This window comes from Silene latifolia, chromosome 6 (genome assembly GCF_048544455.1).
Source record: "Silene latifolia isolate original U9 population chromosome 6, ASM4854445v1, whole genome shotgun sequence".
Taxonomy (NCBI): domain Eukaryota; kingdom Viridiplantae; phylum Streptophyta; class Magnoliopsida; order Caryophyllales; family Caryophyllaceae; genus Silene; species Silene latifolia.
In genome coordinates, this window is record NC_133531.1 from 81,804,777 (window position 1) to 81,822,254 (window position 17,478).

The following is a 17,478-nucleotide window of genomic DNA, read 5'->3' on the forward strand; positions in this document are numbered from 1 at the left end:
ACCCAAGTTCCGAAACTTGCATGGTTAATCTCAATCATATGAATATAAGATGACATACCAACAGGAACGACGCGGCCTGCTTTGATGTCCTCATGGTAGACGGAACAGTTCCTCCTCCAATGTCCAATCTTGTGACAATGGTGGCACTCTATGTCACCGCCCTTGCTCTTTGCCTTACCCTGTGAGCCACTAGTCTCACCAGGCGCACTCTTACCGTTTCCTGGCTTCTTAAACTTTGTCTTACCCACAGCTAGGTCGCCATGAGCCTTGCCCTTACCTTTACCTTTGTAAATCGTGAGAACATCCTGCTTCACGCTCCCACTCAATTTCATATCCTTCTCGGTCTGTACGAGAAGGGAGTGTAGCTCATGAGGACTCTTTTTCAAGTCATTCATATAGTAGTTCGCCCTGAAAAGGGCAAAACCATCGTGAAGAGAATGAAGCATTCGGTCAATGACAATGCTCTCACTGATTTTACAATTCAGTGCCTCCAGCTTCTTGACATTCTCAATCATGTGAAGAATGTGTGGGCTAACCGGTTGGCCCTTCTGGAGTTTCGCATCAAAGAAGCGACAGGTATGCTCATATGTAACGATTCTCGGTGCCTTTGAGAACTCGTTAGTGAGCGTGGTGAAAATCTTGTTTGCACCTTGGGCAATGAAGCGTTTCTGCAAATTGGTTTCCATTGCAAAGATGAGTACGTTCTTTATCGCACCCGCTTCTATAACGAAATCACTATAAGCGAGTGACTCGTTGGCTCCTGCATTTGGGCCTGGGTTGACCGGTATTGGCGCAGTTAAATACCTGAGCTTACCGTCAACAGTGGCAGCATTCCGTAGTGCCGCCTCCCGCCATCCGCAAAATTGGACCCATCATTCTTGATCGAGTGGTGATTCATTTGGTCCATGAACATTTTTAGCCAGGACGAACGATCTAGTGTGGCACTAGGCATTGGGATTGCGTTATTTCCAGCCATTTGTTGTAAAAAGATTATTGATAATAAACGTGTTCTACATCTGCGAAAGAAGAATAAAATAATAAGCATGTGCATCGTTTTAATTTTAAGTCTAATGAACTAATGTCATAACGCGAAGAGTCAAAAACATTTATACAATTGACCTCCCTCAAGAATTATATAAATGACCCCAAGACTCAATTCTCTGTAAATTCATAAGCTAACCTTTTAGCTAATTCTACCGTTAGAATTCTTGGTCGATAAATTTCTATAAATTCTATCTATAGTCCATCATAATCACGAGAAACTCTTCGGACTATGATGTTGAGGTAAACTAAGTCAACACAACTACTTACCCAACGTAGAAGGGGTCATATTAGGCCTACTGACGAAGAAGGGATTCATAGATGTTTGCCCTTATAAAGACTAATCTCAATTTCCGTTTTAGAGGAAGATCCCATCATCTTTATTTTAATTCATTTTAAGTGAACTATAATCTAGCATGCGAGAATGATTAAACTAAGGTGATGGCTTAAAGACTATGACATCTGCATGTCCATGAAAACTAACATCCAACCTATATGAGTCAATTTTCATGCAATTTAATAGTAGGTGGTTTGGTTTTAGGCGGAATATGATGCATAAAACTAACATGTGAATGAAAAGCAATAAGAATGAAAACGTAAAAACAGTAAAAGTCCTAGTGTGGCCTATCCTATCAAAATGAACAATAAATACAAGTTTGGAATCCATCCTTGGACCCGAGAAGCTTGTCTTGATGTTCCATCTTGATCCATGTAGCGGGAGTAAGCTCCAATCTCCATCTTTAGTCTTCTTTGAAATTACAATAAATAAAATTACATAATTGACCTATTTATTACATTCTAATTTCAAAACCCAAAACTAAAATATAAGGAGATTCGAGATCTCATAATTACATAAAAATCATGTTTCCTTCATTACGAAAACATAATTTGACTAAGGCCACACTAAGTATTACAATTTACAACCGATTGCAAAATTAAATACGTAAATAAAATTCATTCAATCCATTCATTCAACAAAATTAAAAAGCATTAACTAAAAATAAATTAAACATACATGACACAATTCCTTAATTATGTTGATTAATTTATCCAAACCACCTATTTAAATTAAATTAAGTGACAATTCCGCAATTAATCACATTAATTTCATTCTTAGTCCATATTAAACTTGTAATATGAATTCTATCCATCAAAATTTTAAACTGCTTTAAAATAACTCGGTATCTTTAAATTGTAAACCGATTCACAATAACTAATTGGCCAAAAAAAAAAAAAAAAAAACAAAATCCAAATTTTTTTATATATCTCGGCTGAAAAAAACAAAAATAAATTTTTTTTTTTTTTAATAATTCCAGCTCCACACGGCTGAAAAAAACAGCCCCCTTTTTTTTAATTCGGCAATTAGGAAAAAACAAAAGAAAAAAAACTTTCCAAATATGTTTTTTTTTCTTTCGGCAAAAACAAGAAAAAAAACTTTCCCCCTTTTTTTCTTCTCGACTTACCAAAAAAAAACAAAAAAAATTATTATTTTTTTTTATCTACGGCAAACCCTAAAAAAAACGTCCTCCCCCTTTTTTTTTTCTTTTGCGGCAATATGCCCTAAAACAAGATTTGATGACAAAATTGTTTACATTTGCTATTAGAACATGATTAGCATATGAAATAATGAACATGATTAATTTATATGCCAAAAACTATATAGCAAAAACATTCTTTTTATCATAAACATGATGATTCCATTTAACTTTAACTTAATCTGCATTAAATCAAAACTACCAATTCTTCATATGACAATTTTAACTGATTAAAATAATAATATGAAAAATAAAATGGAAAAATATCATCAAACAAAAGAAAAAAAAAACGGCAGAGGAAAAAAAACAAATCGGCACAAAAAAAAAATTGCCGAACCCAAAAATTTTCGAAACTCTAAATTTTTTTCGAAAAATCTCATTGTTCACATACAAATTTATGAAAATCATCAAGATTAAAAATCGTGGCCTAGTGCTCTGATACAACTTGTGGGAAATAATCTGTATACTTCCCTTAAACTAGAAGGATTATGACGAATTTAACAATGATGATCAATGGTCATAAACAAAATACATAAACAAAGTATAAAGGATTCAGAATTAACCTTCGGTCCTAGCAAAATTGGCCTAAGAACAATATCAACATTGATATTCGCCAATTAGTTGCACCCAAGACGATCTGAGATATGCCCTATTGATTGTGCTAGAATCGATCTAAAATTTTCTGTAAAATTTAGTTGTTTTGTGTTTTTTATGATGAGAGAGAGAGGCTAGATCAAGAAAAGAATTAGGGTAGAAATAATTCTCTCCCTTTCTTTCTTATACTGGCCGAAATTTGGAGTTAATTAGGAAAGAAAAATCTTTCCTAATTTTCGGCCAAACTGACCGAAATAAGGAGTATATCCTCCTTATTTTTGGTCTTTCCAAAAATATATAATATGTGTTGAATTGTCATCTAGTGAGGATCGAACCCAAGACCTCTTGGTTTGTGTACCCTCACTATTACCACTATGACACATTCATCTTGTTGATATTAAATATAACTAATTATATTTAATTACGAATTAACAGATTAATTCGTTCAAGCTAATATTACATACATTTAATTAAATATAACTTATTATATTTAATTTACGAATTGACAGTTAATTCGTCTCAACTAATATTATTTAATTTTCATTAAATAATTATCTCATCAACACATTGACTAACTTTTTAGTCATTTTGGGCATCAACGTGATTATATTTCTATAACCACATTTCTCAAACACATCCTATAGGTGTGACCTTTAGGGACCAGTTGATCACCGCCATCTGTATGATAATAACGTCAAACTTTCTAGCAAGCCAACCGTTATTAGGTAAACGTTAATCAACTGATTAAATATACGAAATATACCCTTGTGAACTTGTAAGAGATTTACAAATGTTATCAAACTAATCTGTGGAGGACACGAGCTCCAACAGTCTGGGTCTGCGGTGATCCATTTGATATTGCCCGGCAAATGGTGAGAAGTGAGACTTTTCAGGTTGTTATGGTTGCTGTCTTAATGTAGCTGTTGGGTCAGAGAGGTCGCATGACTTCGAGGTTGTTAGTATAGCCGAGTTGTTTATCTTTTTGGTTTCCGCTGTATGTTGTAAAAGAGTTTATTAAATGTTCTTTTATGGTCTATTTGATATACTTACCTCATAAAACCGAGATGGTAACGCCCTTACCTACTAGGGAAGGTCTTGTTAAGGTTCTTTGGTAAGAGGGGTGTCACAAAAACTCCTACTTAATAAAAATAGGGTAGATCTCCAAATTTTTGATGAACTAATGGAGAACTTGTTTTCATTAAAATTTACGAAAATTTCAAATTATAACTATGTTATGAATTTAAAGTTATTATTTATCAAACAAATTAAAGTTTATTCGATTAGTAAAATAGAACACACAAGGTGTGTAACTTTGAATTTAAAAGCTCAAATCTTGATCTTAAAATTATTCCTTTCTAAGACAAAATTCCAAACCTGCATAACGGAGGTCGCATCATCGTGGCCGTTGATGTTCTAATTCTTTCATGTGAATTGATCAGTTGAACGAAAGGTGGTTAGGCGATGGTAGAGCATGAGCGGAGTAGCAATGGCCAACGTCGTAAGATTGACGACTACAAGTGTTAAGGGTGAAGATTATGGAGGTGGTGGGGAAGATGATCAGGGGATGAAGAACATAAGTCTATGTGGTTTCTTATTTTCTGGTGGTTTCTTATTTCCTTTTTTATTTTACTCTTTTTGATGGGCTAAGGGCATTAGCAATAGAGGTTCATCAAGAGGTTTTAGGATGACATATTCACCATTTTAGATGTCTATAAACCTTCTATTGTTGGACATGATTGTGGAGGTTCATATATAAGATGGATTACAATATAGTATCCAGATTTGTGGAGGCAGAATATGAGAAGAGAAAAAGTTGAGTGGACCATGATATGAACCTTGAAGAAGTTTATTTGTTGTTGTAGGAGGAGGTTTGTAAATGGTTATATTTTAGCTTATGTGGCATGAGGAAAAAAAACATATTAGAGGTTCATCTATTACTATTGCCCTAATAACCTAATATCTTTTATTGAGTCATCCTATAGCATAGGACGTTCCTAGATGATAGAGTTACTAAAATTCAAAATGCATATAAGGAAGGCAATAATCATACCAAATTGGGACTCATCAGTTTAAACTACATACACAGATTTAAAACTAGTAAATGAGTAAATATGGACTAGTACATTAGTACACCATTACTCTTCCTTTCATTTTCCCATTTACTTGAAAAAAAAAAAATCATTAAAGGTCAAAGTGTAAAAGTAACCTGTAAGGCTGTAACCCCTGTCCTCCGGGATCCCAAACAGCCATGGACTCCCCCAACCTCCCCTGCCCAACCACCACCACCAGCACCACCGTAATTTCCGACCCCCTCCTTAACAACTCAACCCTAATCCCTACCGAAATCCAATCTCTACAAACCCTCGCCCTCCGCGGCTCATGGCAATCAATTCTCACCACCCTCACCACCACCTCCACCGCAACACCCACCTCCCTCCTACCACACCACCACCTCCTTAACCTCACCTTCACCGCCATCGCCCTTTCCAAACTCCGCCGCCATGCCGATGCCCTCTCCCTCATCGAATCCTCCATCCCCGACCTCGACTCACCCACGCATCTCTACGAGTCATACCCCCACCTCTACCCCTCTACCACCGTGGGGTCCATGCTCCCCTTTGCTCTCCGCTGGCTCCACGCTCTTCTTCCCTTCTTCACCGGCCGCCGTAAAGACTCCATTGATCGCCTCTACCTCCTCCTCAGCTTCGTCAGGTCTCATTCCGCTTCCGCCTCCCAACCGATTTGGCGGCGAAGAGAGGACCTAGTTGTCAATACAATTGTTGGTTGTCATTGTAGTCAGAAGGAGTTTCTTGTTTGTGTCGGCCTGCTGGAGGGGCTGATTTCCAATTCCAATGCCAATGCCGGGTTGTTGTCCAAGTTGGGGTTTGTGCAGTTGCAGTATGGGGATGTTGACGGGGCGAAAAAGACGTTTTCGAGGGTGGAGGAGGTGGTTTCCAAGAATGAGGTGGAAGGGGGGAGGAATTTAGTTGGGAGGAATAGGGCGTTAGTGTATTTGGTTGGCAAGGATTATGTTTCCGCGGTGAGGGAGTATGATGAGTGTATTGAGAGGGATGGGACCGACGTTGTTGCCGTTAATAATAAGGCCTTGTGTTTGATGTATTTGAGGGATTTGGCTGATTCTATTAAGGTGTTGGAGGGTTCGCTTGAGAGGGTTCCTACTGTCGCCCTTAATGAGACTCTTATTGTTAATCTTTGTTCCATGTATGAGTTGGCTTTTGTTAATCATACTGATATTAAGAGGACGCTTAGTAATTGGATTGCTCGTCTTGCTCCTGATGATTTTGACTCCTCGTGTACTCGGGTTTGAGTATGAGGTACCCTCTTTGTCTCACCATCTAATGTCTTCTAATAAAGTGCTGGGTTTGAGCTGTTTATGTGCCTTACATGCTTGCCTTGAATATATCTTTTGTTTGTGTTAATCCATGCTTATACACGATTTGGACAATTTGAGGTGGAATATATAACTTGTAGATCTTACATAACAGAACTTGGAAGATTTAGGTGACAATTACATTTGCTAGAATTCTTAAGGATACCATGTTGGATTGTTTTGGTTATAATGAAATTGTAAGCAACATGGAAATCTAGTTGCTAGGAAGACGGTGTGTTTTGATTGTCTCGAGTTTCTAGTTTCTTTTCCCTAATTGGGTTGAGGGAGGTAAGTAGAGGATGCATAGTGGCGGCAGTGATGTGGATGACTCTAACATGGTAATCGTACCCAGTGTATGCAAGCTCCCTTGTGTTAGCATTTAGCAACACAGAGAGGCAAAATGAAAAGTGCATTGAGAATTGCATCTGACGGCTACATGGCGATAAAAAATAAGCGTATCCATTTAGTGCATCATTTTGCTTTATTTCATCTTAATCCAAAACCAAAGAATAATGAGTTTAGGTTGCAACATGATAATTGCGCATTTTGAAGTAGTATTGGTCACATTTTTTGCACAATTATGAAGACTAGGCTCTGATGAACGCTTCCGGCTTCCACAATTAAGAGTTAAATTGGGATTTAGTGCCATGGTGTGTGTAAGTTCTGAGTGAGCTTCTTGCTTGCCTAGAAGTGGTGATTAGGTTGATGTGATTGGTGTTTTAGTTAGTTCTCTCATTGTGTACTTATACTGTCCACATCCACACATTGTTCACAATGGTTTAGACTTTTCCCCTTAAGATGCTTTTTTCACGGCAAGGATTATGTTGTTATGTTTGCCATACCTCCTTTTCAACTCCATCTAGCGTTACCCTAAATACTAAGCATTTGCAACTCTTTCTGTTCAAGGATTAGTTAGTTCATTCATCCTCACCCTGCACCTAGCATTGCTTTTGCTTCTTGTTCTTTCCTATTACAATTTTGGTATCCATGGCTCAAGGCACAAAATGCCAATCTCGGAAGACGACTGAAAGAGGTTCAGCGATCAAACATCCCTGATTGAACTCATAATGATTCATGCCATCACGCTGCCACTGAACCCATTATATGGGGAATACAATTGACCTGATTCATCCTATCATACTTGGCATATTATGCGACATGATGTTGAGTGTCTTAACACTCTTTTTTGAAAATTAAGCAACAAACGAATATGTTCATACAAGTGTCTTAGCCAATTACGTATATATTCGTTTTTCCAACACTTTTTTAGTTATAAATATTTCTGCAACATTTCTAACAGAATTACATTAATACAAACTAATAACCTAGTTCCGTAAGGAAAAAAATCAACGAAGGTTCAAGTTTAATGTTCAATAAGACTACTCATGTTCCATTCAACAAACAAAAGAAGAAATTTAACCCTCTTTGTTTACCCAGACTCTTTCCTTGGGGTCTATCTCTCATTCGTATTCTTAAGTTCTCTCTTTTTTTTTTTTTTTTTTTTTTTTTTTTTTTTTTTTTTTTTTTCAAGTTGCATTCTTTGTTGCTGCTTCTTTTCTTCCTTTCTTTTTCTACTCTTATTTCACACCCTTGAAATTCAATAAGATCGGGATACAAGTCAACTAGTGCAAGGTGCCATACCGGATTTTGGTGTTGTGGTAGTCAAAATCCCATATGTACTTCGAAATATTTATATGTGATTCATGGCTCTTAACGGCGTAGTTGGAGGTAGTATAATTTTGTTTTCAAGAACAGCATGCCTGGTGTCTATAAGGCGCACGCCTTGCTTCTTGTCACCTACATGCCCTTGCCGCTTTTTAAAACTAAAGTCAACACCTATGACTTTTTTTTTGTGCACTACCAGAGTACCAGGTCTAACACTATGACCCAATGGCTCTTGACTGTGGCCAGTTCAAGGGGTCAGATTGTTTAGTTAAATGGAGGTTTAGCTAACTTTTATGCAATGAAGCATGAAATAACCCGGACCACTTTGGTCATTCTCCCGCATATATGTCAAAACAAGACTATTTTTGTTGTATGGTACATCATAGTCCAGAAATCCAAACATCGGTTAGCAACTTGATGTCAAGAAATCCAAACAAATTGATTTTTCCTCCCTTTTCAAGAGAAGCTGCCATGAATAGTGCAGTGGAGATTGTGCAGTTATTTTCTCTTGATGAACTTCTGTTGCTGTGTAATCATAACATCGCTATAGCAACATGATGTCTGGATCTTTATATACATATGCAGTTCTACTTAACTAGCCAAAACAAGACTAAGTCCAGAAATTTTGGATGAACAAAGAAACTGTACAGGTTATTCTGAATTCTGTTGCTGTGTAATCATAACATCGCTATAGCAACATGAGACTTTTATCTCTGTGACTCACCGAAGTTTTTGGATGAACAAGAAACTGTACAGGTTCATTTGAGATCTGAAGAGTTATTTCTCCAAGATTTGTTGATCCTTGTAGAAGATTTGTAAAAACATTAATTTTATGCCTTGTAACATTACAAAGTATGTTCTCTCTACTTTTTTTGTTCTTTTTTGAAATCGCCGTTCTTTGAAACAGCCAGGGTATATGCTTGTGTAGTTGTTTATAAACATCTTGCTTTTTGAAATCAAATCTCTTTTAGTGCCCAGGGAAAAAAAAATACAAGAGACCAATGTTTATTCCCATATTAGGTCTTAAAATTAAGATCATTTTCTACGGAGTAATTTTTTTTCTTTTTATATTTAAATTGTCGCTCGCTTCACCTTAGGAACGTAAGCCATTGTAAAGATTCTGAAATTCCAACGATAAACGGTAAACGAATTAGTGAAGATGACGTCTTGAAAAGGCAAACAATCATCAAATGGTTGTGTTTGGGATGTTGGTATCTCCTGTGCAGAAAGCTACAAACCCGGACGTAATAAGTTGCGCAAAATCTTGGCTGATATGGAAAACAAAGCGTCTTTCTTGCTTGTGACGCTAATATCGTCATGGTGAAAACAAGACCTCACAAAAAAGAGAGGGGATAAGGTGGGGACTCTACGTGTCTTCCCCACTCACCTCTCATGGGTATTTTGTGAGAGAAAACGGTATCCGTCACAAGCTTGTGACCGATATCGCCGTCTGAGATTGTGTATGGAAAAAAGTATTTTTAATCTTCAACAACTCTCATTCCATCTATGGATTCAACTTTCGCAGTTTTACGTATCTTGTGCAGTTTAATATGACTTGACTTTCAGTCTTTCTTCATGGTAATTGTCTAATTTTGTTGTACTAGAGAATAATTTATTAGGAATATTCTCTAATACGGACTAAATGGTTATTTCTATCGTCTTATATACCTCGTTAAAATATTTTTTCTTAGAAAACTAAGAAAAATAATGAGAAAAAACATTTTGTAAAATAATGAGACACCCACAAAAAATTGACATGAGATAGGGAAAGAGAATGGTGGGGTTAAAGATATTAAAAAAATATTGATGGTGGATGAATGACATTTTTTGTAAATAGATGTTTTTTCCAAATTAATTATTACTAAATAAGTAGTACTAAATAAGTAGTACTCCGAATATATTTATTATAGATTGTAATTAAGAGTTTATTTCAAACCTCTACATGTACATAATATTATCGTAAATGTTATATTATTTTAACATAACATAGGTATTTAATTTTGACGCCATCTCATTTTACTTCTTAAAATGATACTTGTATGATTTTTTTTAATACTTTAACAGCTAAACAACGATGTTTTCCGAGCTGTATCGTTTTTCTCAGTTAATTGAGCCAAGGGTATTACAAATCAACAATATATGAGGAATGGGGGATTCGTGCCTAGGATCTAATCTCCGCTATACCTTCATCTTAATCATTAAACTAGTACATTTTTCAGCATAAAAAAAGTATTTTGGTGTAAGGTAGCTTGTGTTGAGGGTATAAGGCTGGGTTGGAATAAAGCAGACGTTTATGGCTAGTGTGTAGCCTCTTAAGATGGTATTCTCATCAAAAGTTTTTTGTTGTCATACCCCAAACGGCACTATTATACCACCCCTTTGTCCTAACCCCTTCTCTAAAATGACTTGTATTACAAGAAAAATTAACCTCATCTTGGAAGAATTCTCGTCTTTTCTCAAATACCATTCTATTTATATATACCATGCTCCAACACCATAATATTTATAATTTGTAATCCACCATTTTGAGCATTCTCAAGTAGTTAAAACATAACAATTCATTTAAACAAATTTAATCATGGTAGCGAGAAACAACATTGCTAGCTTAAACCTGGAACGTGTACCGGAAATAGTTTTCTTTGATATCGAAACAACAGTACCAAATCGAGCGGGTCCAGGCCACGAGCGAAGATTTTGGGTCTTAGAATTCGGTGCAATCGTAGTGTGCCCTCAAAAGCTGGTAGAGACAGATAGTTATTGCACCTTGATTAGACCCGGTGATCTCTCTGTTGTTGCGTTGAAGCCTACTCGAGCAAATGGCATTACGAGACAAGCTGTCTTAAAGGCTCCCACCTTTGAAGAAGTTGCTGACAAAATATATCAAATCCTACATGGCAGGATTTGGTCAGGTCACAACATTCAAAGATTTGATTGTTTGCGAATCAAAGAAGCTTTTGCTGAGATTGGTCGTCTTGCTCCTGAGCCTATTGGGATTATTGATTCTTTGGGTGTTCTTTCCGATAAGTTTGGTAAAAGAGCTGGAGATATGAAGGTATTTTAAATTTCATAGGTCTAGCTCCTATAAGATCATTATACTACATATAACAGGATTATACTCCGAAATAGCTTATCTATCTCGTTATAAGGTGCATAAGCTATTATAAGACCCTTGCATACCATACAATGGTCTTATTAGATTAGTTGTTTATAGATTTTACACTTTTTTATTTTACTTTGATGCAATAGTTTCTCATAACAAGTTTATATATAACTTTCAGATGGCAACATTGGCTAATTACTTTGGACTGGGGGAACAAAAGCATAGGTAAATAAACTGTTCATAAGTCTGATCGAGTTCATCGTAGATCAAGCTGCAATGTTGGAAGCTGAATAATGTTTGGTTGTGTGTTTATTTGTTACAGGAGTCTTGATGACGTTCGTATGAATCTGGAAGTCCTTAAAAGTTGTGCAACTGTCCTACTCCTGGTAAGCAGAACAAGTCCATTGTTTCCAAACAATAAGGCTAATCATTCCTGAAACTTTTACGCGACTGCTGTGTTCATACAGTAGTGAATAAATTGGTTATACACTTATACGTATACACAATACAATGGTCTTAGATAAAGATTGACAAAATTATTCATAGGTTGATTAGTTCAAGTTTTCCATTTTTTTCGGGGCATCAAATCATTTACAATTCTTTGCCTTCAAAAGTTTAGAGTTGCCTACGGTTCTCATATGGGGCATTTAGAGAACCTTTCCAAGAGGGTAAGGATAGAGATTCTTGCGTCGGACAGCTCAGAGCATATGAAACATTGAGTTAATGTCATTATTACCTTTCCGCTTATCAATGTCTCACCAAACCCCCATGATCTTCTGCTGAGAAACGTTTATATATGTGTAGATCGAGTCCAATAAGCTACTTGTTGACGAGCATTACTCATTAGATATCACTTGCCAATGTTCGATCTCTTCCACCAATGCCAATCAGTTTTAAGATGAAACGTCGTTTAGCTATTGTTTAATGGACTCTCTCTCATTTTTAAGGCTAAAGCGCAACACAATGGCGTATTGGCATGGAATAACTATGGATGAAGAGAGAAGTTACTTTTTCTATTTCTTTTTTGCTGCAACGAATAATAATCAGCGGTATGCAGGAATCAAGCTTACCAAGTGTGTTGAGTGATAACTGGCGAAATGGGAGTTCAACAATCGCAACAAGAAGTAGAAATATAGGAGTAGCAGATAGCAGGAAAACAACATCAAGTATAGTTGATTCAAACTGCAGGAAGTCTCCCCCACTTTCAGTTGGCTACCAAAGATCTGTTCCCTATGTAACAAGAGCTAGTCTCAGAAAGGTTTGTTTCTCTCATTTCGGACTCAACTATGTTTTTTGTATGTTATTTTCTAGTCATTCAGACTATGAATTTAGACATGCATATACACGTAAAACCCGTTACTTATTCAAACTTGACCGCAAGCATTATATTGCGTGTCGTGTCAGAAGGCTTTCGTGATGCTAAGATATGACATAGCAGCAACCATGTCCAAATTGTCTTACATGTGTTCTTCAAAAATGAGCAGATGACAGAAAGGGTGAAGAGCATATTGTGCAGAGCCCAAACCAGTCAATCCATCAACAACCTGATCAAGCATTCTCATTCAATCCTCCGGTGATCACGACTCACACCGTTGGCCGAATGCAAAGACAAGTTATTAACAGCTGTACAGATTCTTTTGTGACCTTTTTCCATTTCTTATTCGATTTTTAAAATTCTTTGGTGTACATAATAATTGTTTCATTGAATTTAAACACAGACTACACAGATTGTTACCCTTGTTAGAGTATGTAAATGTAGTATACTTGAATATAAGTTGGTCAATAATCAATATTCCCTCAAAAATATAGATGAAACCGAGCTCTTAAGTTTGTTTTGAGTAATACAACGTCGAGTTAACGTCTAACCTATCTTAATTCAAGTTGATTAACCTGGAAATCATTGAGGTCCTTTCAATTTGTGACCGATGACACAGAGACGGAGAATAAGATTCCAAATTAGACGAGATCATAATCAGATGAAAGCAACGAACAGCTTTCTTAGTTATAAATGAAACGAGAGACAAAAATTGACATAACAATAGTACTAGTACTAGTACTAGCTTCTTCATAGATGGTTCAATAAACCACAAACGTAGCATTCATAAAAACACTTCATTCCGAACCGACATTACATTATTACACAAGCACAACAAAACGAATAAGGTACACACATTGCATAACTACTTGGTCCCATTTAATTACTACTACTACTATGACTACTAATTAATTAAAACAACACGTCATAATAATTAATTAATTAATTAATTAAACAAAGATCTCGCTGATTGGCCTAGACTCTAACTTAGACTTGTCCATTTTACCATCAAGCTTCTTAAGCTTCGGACGCTCAATGTCGGAGCTCATCTTCCTTCTATACATCTCCGCGAAGGTGATTGCTTCCTCCATTACTGGTTTCTCTCCTTCCTTTATCGCCAAAGGGTATACCATTGCTTCAGCTGTTGGGTATTGAAATGTTGCTATTGACAACCTGCTTTGGTTTGAGTTCACCACGGCCCTGTGTTCCGCACTTGTGAACCTTCCATTACTTGCGTACTTTAATTCCATCACCCCAACAGGCAACAACAAAACGCAACGTCCTCACAATTAATAATGGTTTATTAATAAACAATAAAGCTATCACTATAAATTTAATAATGCTTTTTTTTTTTTTTTTTTTTTTTTAATAAATGTTACAAGGCCAATTTCAAAGCGGGCGATAAAGAAACTCACATAAGCGTGATCACCAAGGTTGACAACAAGGGCACCAGCAATAGGCGGGACAGTGATCCAAGTCTTGCCATCATCACGAGTGGCTTGTAGACCACCAACCAGGTCTTGGTAAAGAAGCGTGATGGTGCCAGGGTCGGTGTGGCGGAGAAGGCCAAGGGTAAGGTCCGGTTGAGGGCATTTTGGGTAGTAATTAATCATAACCCTTTGGTCCATTGTAACACAGGCCTTGCTTAGTGCCTCTGTCTCAAGACCCATTGCCTCTGATAGAACCCCAAGCAGCTGTGGGAAAGCTCCATCATTTTCTCGCTGTATTCCTTAGTCACGGCTTTCCATCCGTCGGGCTTGTCGGGCCATAGTGTGTAGTCTCCGCTCTTGATTGGGAATGTGCATTGCGTCACCGTTTCTCTCCAATTTTGCACCAACTCACCCTGCATTTTTTATTCTTGCTGTCAAATAAGGGGCAAGGCCAGTACAATTATAAAGTAGAGCTATTCAAATAGGTGACCTATTGTCATAAGACCACAGTCATAATTCCATCACTAATGCTCTATATATATAAAACATGGGAAATGATAATGCCACTACACTTTTTGTTAATACGACAACAAAACAAGCTAAGTCTAACGCCATGTTACAATTGGCCGTCTCACAAACATGAGTGACATTAGTAATTTCAGAGTAGTAATAGTATTATGCCTTCCCTAAAACATTAACGTACGTACGTACCTTGAAAGGACTAGAGATGAAGAAGCTGCCAGGTTTACCTTCGGCAGCACCAAAACGTTGCTTCTCATGAGCTGGCAAATTAAAAAACTCGCAACAAAGACGAGCCATGGTAGAGATGAGATCAGTGTCAACACCATGGTTTATGACCTGGAAAATGCCGTATTTCTCGCACGCCTCGGTGATTTGGCTGCGAATGTGGGCTCTCTCATCGGCCGAGTCAATACCAGAGAGGGAAATGACGGGAATGTCGTCGCTAAATTCGTTGTACGCGACCTTAGGACGGTCATCTTCGTCCCTCACGAAAATTTGTTTCACGCATTTCTCGTCTTCCATTTCGGTCACGGTTATTGGCTGCTCTTTAGTCATGTTTTTGGTGTGAATTTTGAAGTTGGTTGTTTGAGGGATGAGTTTGTGCTGAAATTATATCAGCGGAGGTGTTTTTATAGTGTTGGTTTAAAGGTACGGAATATATAAATATTGGTATATAACCTCTTTTATTAGTAATATAAAATTAATTACGGAGTAACATTTAATCTTAGAGCAAACAATAGGGGGACCGAGGTCTAAACTCTTCACTCGTGTGTAAATATTACGGAGTAACATTTAATCTTAGAGCAAACAATAGGGGGATCAAGGTCTAAATTGTTGGCTCGTGTGTAAATATCAATATTCAATCATTGAATCAAGGAGAGCTTAAGAATAATTTTACACCGAAATATGAAAAACCAGTGGGTGTCGAGGCCCCTCTTGGCATAGCATATATGATATATTCTTAATACAATAATTTAATTACTTTAATTTTAATTTTATTTTAACAACTTGAGAGCTTATGATGATGACCAAGATGTTTAATAGGTTAGTCATCAACTGATCATCATAAAGTAGTTAGTTGTTAAAATAAAGTTGGAATTAATAGATCCTACAATCAGTTGTACTCTAGTTGTATGTTCTAGAACCCGAGCTATATAATAAAGTTTTTGAGTTTTGTTTTAAAGAAGTCGAGCTATATCATAAAATTTCTGAACTCACTCACTTAAACATAAAAAAAAATAACTTTAAGAAAGCTCAAAAAAATTACATATAAACTCGATAAGATATAACTTGGTTGTATGATGCTATTGTACCACTGGTGGTATAATGTTATTTGTGATAAATTGAAGGTTATATAAATACAACATTCTCATTTATTGAACCAATTCTTATAAAATCCTTAGCTTACCTTAAATCGATTTTGTAAGAGAGTTGTTGTCCCTAATGTAAGAGGAAAACTGATCCTAAGTTCAAATTCCTATTATGGTATGTTTGGGAACCTTGAATTGGAATTGAATTCTGTAATTGAGACATTTCAAGTGTTTGGCAATTCCTAGAATTTGGAATTGGAATTGACTCAATTCCTTATCAATTCCAAGCTAGTTAAAATTTGGGGTTCTCAAATACCTACCATATACTAGTCATTTCAATTCCATTATTTCTTACGTTTTATTTTGTGACGCAAATTTCGTCACACTATTTTTATTTATGTTATTTTTTCCGATCGCAAATATTTTTCGAGACAATATTTAATTTTTTCAAATATAAAACATCTAATGGTCTCGACCCATATCCGTCTCGCCCAAATTCAATTCCAATTCCAATTCCAATTCCACGGGTTTCCCAAACACAATTTTGGAATTGGATTTGGAATTGAATTCAAACATTTCAATTTTTACAATTGAAATCATGAAAATGAAATCAATTCCGTATTTCCAAACCCTAAGGTATTTGAATTGACATTGATCTTAGCATACATGCAATAAGGATCCTCTGTTCTCAACTAGGTAATGTTTTATATTTGAAAAAATTAAATAGTCTAAAATTAAAGAATTTTCTCCATATACTATCTGAAAATGAAATTACTCTATGGTATGTTTGGGAACCTTGAATTGGAATTGAATTCTGTAATTGAGACATTTCAAGTGTTTGGCAACTCCTAGAATTTGGAATTGGAATTGACTCAATTCCTTATCAATTCCAAGCTAGTTAAAATTTGGGGTTCTCAAATACCTACCATATACTAGTCATTTCAATTCCATTATTTCTTACGTTTTAATTTGGAATAGGACACAGATTGTGAGCTAATGAAACAGAGGATCCTTATTGCATGTATGCTAAGATCAATGTCTAACTTGCCCTCATAAACCAAATTGTATGTCATTTTAATTATAAAATCAATTTTCATATTTAGTAATTTAACACCTAGTTGATTACTTTTACATTATTTATTTATTTTTTTATAAGATAAGAAAACTAGATTGATCCTCTAGGGTAAGACCAACCTATCTCATTTTTTCGAATGAGCGAGGTAAGTTGAAGCCACCGGCTTTCATCAAACCACCTCGAAAGAGTTGACATTAATATCCAATAGAAGCCATGAAGTCAGCAACCTTATTGGCTTCACGAAAACAATGTTTAATTATCACTTCGTCGAAAAAATGAAGGTTTAATTTCACATCCTTGATAATACTAGAAATTTCCCAAGGAATTTGTTAAGTACTACGAAGTGAGTTAATAACATATAAGTTATCACCTTCCACAATTAGCTTTGAAATTCCCAAGTATTTAGCTGCTAAAATGCCTTCTTTTAAAGCGAGAGCTTTCGCAACAAGAACACTATTAGATCTGCACTTTTTTGCTCCCAACAAAACAACTTTACCATT

The 17,478-nt window shown here is 36.2% G+C and overlaps 2 protein-coding genes and 1 pseudogene across 2 annotated transcripts; 2 read left to right on the top strand and 1 right to left on the bottom strand.

The window, feature by feature from the left end:
* The first annotated feature begins 5,260 nt into the window (after nt 1-5,260).
* On the top strand, nt 5,261-9,081 carry LOC141586946 (uncharacterized). Its single transcript, XM_074408355.1, has 3 exons — nt 5,261-6,505; nt 8,812-8,826; nt 8,948-9,081. Exon 1 carries the CDS (start codon nt 5,419-5,421, stop codon nt 6,496-6,498), a length of 1,080 nt encoding a protein of 359 aa, XP_074264456.1. The 5' UTR covers nt 5,261-5,418; the 3' UTR covers nt 6,499-6,505; nt 8,812-8,826; nt 8,948-9,081.
* A 1,570-nt stretch (nt 9,082-10,651) lies between these two features.
* On the top strand, nt 10,652-13,188 carry LOC141586948 (protein NEN4). The gene is made up of 5 exons (XM_074408357.1): nt 10,652-11,278; nt 11,505-11,551; nt 11,649-11,712; nt 12,384-12,584; nt 12,811-13,188. The coding sequence occupies exons 1-5, from the start codon at nt 10,805-10,807 to the stop codon at nt 12,901-12,903; spliced, it is 879 nt and encodes a 292-aa protein (XP_074264458.1). The 5' UTR covers nt 10,652-10,804; the 3' UTR covers nt 12,904-13,188.
* A 165-nt stretch (nt 13,189-13,353) lies between these two features.
* On the bottom strand, nt 13,354-15,224 carry LOC141586947 (flavanone 3-dioxygenase-like; annotated as a pseudogene).
* Between the last annotated feature and the right edge of the window lie 2,254 nt (nt 15,225-17,478).